The sequence below is a fragment of the Helianthus annuus genome, chromosome 16, assembly GCF_002127325.2.
Source record: "Helianthus annuus cultivar XRQ/B chromosome 16, HanXRQr2.0-SUNRISE, whole genome shotgun sequence".
NCBI classification, from domain to species: domain Eukaryota; kingdom Viridiplantae; phylum Streptophyta; class Magnoliopsida; order Asterales; family Asteraceae; genus Helianthus; species Helianthus annuus.
This window is the reverse complement of record NC_035448.2, coordinates 45021925-45027683: the sequence shown is the minus strand read 5'-3', so window position 1 is coordinate 45027683 and position 5759 is coordinate 45021925. Positions and strand designations below refer to the sequence as shown.

Genomic DNA, 5759 nt, shown 5'->3' with positions numbered 1-5759 from the left:
CCATATTTAATAAACCGGTTTCATTTCATAAGTAAATTGTCGACAATACAAGAAGTACGAATAACAACAAGTTCAAAGGAAATACATAACAACATAATCAAAATTGATACAACATATTAAACCTAAACGTCTATATGTGTATCTAGACATAACCAAAGTTTCAGTAGAGGCGGGTCGTTAATCCTATAGCGCTACATATGTCAAGGTTTGGCTCGTACGAAGTTAATGATAAGTTCAACACATAAGAATCACCCAAATTTAAAGTATCAAGCCATCACATATACAAGCATTGTTATAGGAATGTTCGTGTGTTTAGACAAAAGTTCATGTGTAAGTTTCAATAGGTAAACATGTTACACCCCAAAAGTGGTAAAAGTAAAAGGGGAAAAGTACGAGTATACTCACAAAGTTTGCATATGTTTTCCGATTATCCAATTGTTGACGAGTTGATGAGGTTAGAAGGTTGAATGTGTAGGGTTAAAGTTCATGTATGCTTAGAGTCGAGATTCAGTATTTAAAAACAACATAAAAGTAAGATATGAGAATAGCATGTGAAAGTAATCATCTTCAACCCATAACACTTGTATGACACTTGGTAACCACAAGGGTTATGATAATATTTTCATGAGTTGAACACCCATAAGAATCACAACAAGGTTTAGGTCTTAGGTGATGTTCTACTACTTTAACATATAAACATGAGTTCAATATTAAAGGTTCGAATGAGTGTATATATATATCTAGGTTAAGTACTACATATTATTTAGTCCAATAATTCAAGTAGGAGGTAGAAGATTAGAATCTTCATTTAGGCACCTCGTGTTATCATAGATGTCATGTATGGGGTAGGAAGGACATGCTTCCATTTAGGAACCCCTTGAATGTTCACCACTTCACTTGGTGTAACAACAACCAAGGAGGGTCACGAACTAGGATTTGCACAATAACATAAACAACCTAACTATTGAGAAATCATCAAATCGTGTGAGGATTGTATGTAGGACAACCCAAGTTGTTCCATAATCACTCATGTATCAAAGGCTATGTTTGACATGATTTGTGGGTTGAAACCCTAAACAAAACACCAAGTTTATGAGGTTTAATCCTCTGATTTTAAATGTCTCAACCTTGTTTTTAAGCTTAACCAACCATGGGATAAGTTGTAAGCATTAGGACATAGGTATGAGATGTGTTGAACACAAGTTACATAGGTTTAAACAAGTTTTTGTTGAACATAAAAACAAACAGAAAGTTTATGGACGATTTCGGGGCATTTCCAGGTCTGATTTCTCTAAGGAGAAGTCTAGGAATCGAACCCCATGATTATACAAGCAAGTAGGAAAAAGAATCGAGTGAATCGGATAAGAATTGAGTGAGTTATGCTCATTTTCGTGAAGGGGTGTCAATCTACTCGAACCCTTGCTTTCAGCTACGGTTTGGTGGATGTTTTGTGAGTTTTTAGGGTTGCAAAAGTGGTAGGGAGGCTGGTTATAAGTGGTATTTATAGGGGGAAGGATTAGGGTTTCAATGGGTTGGGCTTTGGAAGTGTTTAGAAGGGGCTACACCTTGAAACTAGCCCACAAAACCCAACTATATGGGGCTGAATTTTGCTGAATTGGGCTGCCATATTTCTTTATTTTTTTTATTTTTTTAAAACATTATAATGAGTAATTTTGTTAATTAAGTTGTGTAATAATATGCAACAATGTTTCCCCTAACTTGTAACAAGGTGAAATATGAAATAAAACATGATTTAACTAGGTAAAAAGTGTAATGTACAAGTTTTATTTACGAAGCAAGTTCCGTATTTTATAACGATTACGATGAAAGAATGGTTATAACAACACAAGATTTCCAAAGATAGAATTTCACGTAAGGTTTCTAAATGTAGGATGTTTGAAAACTCAGGGCGTTACAGTCAGCGATATCAGCATCAGAAAAACTCGTATTAAAAAAGAAATAAAAGAAGGGAAAAATAAAACCCGAACGAAAAGTAGACAAAACAACTTTGAACCACGCACTCGAAAAGTGAAACATATAAAATAATATCTAAGTCGATCTAGACCCGCGCGTTGCGACGGGAATGTTAAACAGAGAAAAATAAGGATAAAAACACCGGGTCACACACGCACACTACGATATGTTAACTCGTAAATTTTAGATCTAAACGTAATACGGAAAATTTGTAAAAGATAAAAAGTAAATAGGATCAAAGTTGAAAGTGAAAAAGTGATTGGGTTAAATTGTAAAAAATGTAAAAGTATGAAGTTAAAAGTAAAAAAAAAAGATAAAAAAAACAAAAAGTGGGTACAACTTATGAGTACAAGCCTCATACACATAACACATGTAAAGCATGAGGTACAAGCCCACCATACACAAACAACTTACAAATTAATAATATATAAATTTCCTTTCTTAATAAATTTTATATTAGAATAGTAAACAAAATTAGACATAAATGTGAGGCATTAATTAGAGAAGAAGTCTTAGATTCAAACCTGGGCATAGACGATTAGTTTAGAGTTATTGGTCTAATAGACTAGAACCAAAAGTTGTCATTAAAAAAAACTACATATTTAGATTCAATAAAAAAGTTGATGAACGAAAATTATTATAGAAAAACCAAAGTAATTTTTTTTTTTGAACGGCAAAGGTTACATAATCACTACTTTTAAATTACACCAAGTTTACCTCATACTAGGAATTGAACCGTGATATCTCTTTCAAGGGCCACAAAACCTCTACCACCCGACCAAATGTGATGCCTAGAGAAACCAAATCAAATGGTAAATGAAATTTTATTAAAAAAGAATTACACATGACACCTCTTGTAACGATTAAGAGATTAGTTTTATATCACTAATGATACCACTTACTTCATAACAGACTAAAGAATTAGTGTTTTATATTTTGTGCTACAGCTCAATATCATGTGTGTAAAGAGAATGTTTTCGGGGGAGGGAGTGTTGTATCACGTTTTCAAGTGGTACTCTAAGTTGATGATATCGACTTAAAATAATAATAAGTTACTTTTTTTAAAGTTATATATACAAGTTTCCATAAATACATGAAGAAAAATCGTGAAAGTTGTGGAGGGAAGTGACACGTAACGTGATACATATGCCCGTCCTGCCCTGAATTCGCTGTCTCTTTCTTACGCTACACACTAATCCTTTCGTTGTCGGTTTATCATTATCATTATCAAACAAACAAATTCTGTTTGAATAATCAATCCAAGGGAAGGGTAGGTTGATCGTTATGGCGGTGGAGTACAAGTGTTGCGAGACGCAGTTCTTCTTGAACATCCTGATCATAGTGTTTTTGGTTTTGTTCGCTGGTTTGATGTCCGGCCTTACCCTTGGCCTTATGTCTTTGAGTCTTGTCGATCTTGAAGTTCTTGCCAAATCCGGTACTCCCAAAGACCGTATTTACGCAGGTACCTATATCTATATATATATATATCATTTTTTCTGATTTTAACACTCTAAAATAAACAATATTAATCAAGTAAGTATTTACGCAACAGCAAAGATATTACCTGTGGTCACAAGGCAACATTTACTGCTTTGCACCCTTCTTATTTGTAATGCTGCTGCAATGGAGGTACTCTCTACTTTATTCTACTCTACTTCCTAATTACTATACTATTATTATTTGTAAACAAGCTTAGGTTGCATTAAATTCCAATGACAGGCACTTCCTATCTTTCTGGATTCTTTAGTCACAGCTTGGGGTGCCATTCTTATTTCAGTCACCTTAATTCTTCTCTTTGGTGAGGTATAATCAATCAATTAATGAATCAATTATTGCAAATTTGATATCTCGAAAACCAATCTTCATTTAATTATTTATATCTATCCCCAGATCATACCTCAATCTGTGTGTACTAGATATGGATTGGCTATTGGTGCATCTGTAACTCCATTTGTGCGTATTCTTGTTTGGGTTTGTTTTCCTGTTGCATATCCAATAAGCAAGGTGGGTTGCCTCATCATGTGTATACTTATTTTAAATGAATGATCATAATAATAAATTGTATTCTTCTTCTTCATCAGCTCCTAGACTATCTGTTGGGGCAAGAACACGTTGCTCTGTTCCGGAGAGCTGAGTTAAAGACACTAGTGAATTTGCATGGTAACGAGGCGGGGAAAGGAGGAGAGCTAACACATGACGAGACAACCATAATAGCAGGGGCACTTGAGCTTTCAGAAAAGACAGCTAGTGATGCAATGACTCCTATATCAGACACCTTTTCGATCGATATCAATGCTAAGCTTGACAGGAGCTTGATGAATTTAATCCTGGAGAAAGGCCATAGCAGAGTGCCTGTCTACTACGACCACCCTACAAACATAATCGGACTCATCTTGGTATCTGTCTAATTTCTCTTTCTTGCTACAAACATAGAACCGAATCTCTGACCTTGTTTGTTTGTAGGTAAAAAATTTGCTGACCGTTCACCCTGATGATGAAGTACCTGTAACAAGTGTCACCATTCGAAAAATTCTCAAGTATGTTGTACAACTGTATATATTTTCTTTCTTTGCGTGATTGATAATTCGATATTTGATTTTAGGGTTCCAGAAAGTCTTCCGTTGTATGACATCTTGAATGAGTTTCAGAAAGGTCACAGTCACATGGCGGTTGTTGTGAGGCAGGGCCATAAGAAGAGTCCGATCTCTGGTAAGCCCGTTATATTCCTGCCAAAACCAGATACTATAAAAATGTATATTAAGTAACGGGAATCTTGTAGATGAGACGAAAGAAGTGCGAGTAGATATTGATGGAGAGAAATCGAATAGTTTGAAGTCAAAAAGGTCCTTACAGAAATGGAAGGGTGGAAGTAGTGGTAGCTTGAGGAGTAGGAAGTGGAATAAAGACATGAACTCTGACATTTTAGAGATACAAGGAAAACCACTCCCCAAAGTGCCTGAAGAAGAAGCAGCAGTTGGTATTATTACAATGGAAGATGTGATTGAAGAGCTACTGCAGGTAAACAACGCACACTCTAATTTAAATCCTTATATTGACCCGGCCCCGTCATTTATTGACAATGATACATGTGCTGTGCAGGAGGAGATTTTTGATGAAACGGATCACCAATTTGAGGACTTGTAACAGTGGTTAGGGAGGCAAGTTGTCTTAGTTTCAATTTAGGCGGCCAATGTTATGAAACCAGATGTTGTAAATGTTTTACATTACATTACAATACAATGCATGTTACTTGTCATGTTTACTTCTTATCAATAGACTTACTTCTATTGGCCCTTCTCTCTCTTTCCTCATCTGAAGACGGTTCGAGTTAAGCTTTTGTAGTTTATACAAGATGAAAACGTTTAATGTTCTTGAATGTTTCATTCGACTTGGCTAACGTTTAGATGCACAAACATGTTTCTTGAACGTTTCATTCGAGTTGGCTAACATTTAGATGCACAAACGTATCATGTATTTAATACAAGATGAAAACGTATCATTATTTTCAAGTTGGCTAACATTTAGATTCACAAACGTATTATGTTTCTTGAACATTTCATTCGAGTTAAGCTTTTGTATTTAATACAAGATGAAAACAAAGGCATGCAGACATAGCTTTAAGAGCTGCTATTATAGATTCCAGGTTATTTTCATTGTAGTACTGGAAAGCCAAATCCCTTTCTGCACAGTGAAATAAACAACCAAGAACAGTTGCAGAGAGCAATCGTGAATTTGCACACCTTACATTGTTGCAAACACAGAACAGTTGCTGTGATGAATTTGGC

General features: G+C 35.2%; 1 protein-coding gene across 1 annotated transcript; it reads left to right on the top strand.

Moving 5' to 3' along the window:
• The first annotated feature begins 3108 nt into the window (after nucleotides 1–3108).
• Nucleotides 3109–5247, top strand: LOC110867812 (DUF21 domain-containing protein At2g14520). The gene is made up of 9 exons (XM_022116825.2): nucleotides 3109–3436; nucleotides 3527–3603; nucleotides 3694–3777; nucleotides 3865–3978; nucleotides 4056–4370; nucleotides 4438–4511; nucleotides 4577–4683; nucleotides 4754–4992; nucleotides 5074–5247. Exons 1-9 carry the CDS (start codon nucleotides 3259–3261, stop codon nucleotides 5116–5118), a joined length of 1233 nt encoding a protein of 410 aa, XP_021972517.1. The 5' UTR covers nucleotides 3109–3258; the 3' UTR covers nucleotides 5119–5247.
• The last annotated feature ends 512 nt before the right edge of the window (nucleotides 5248–5759 follow it).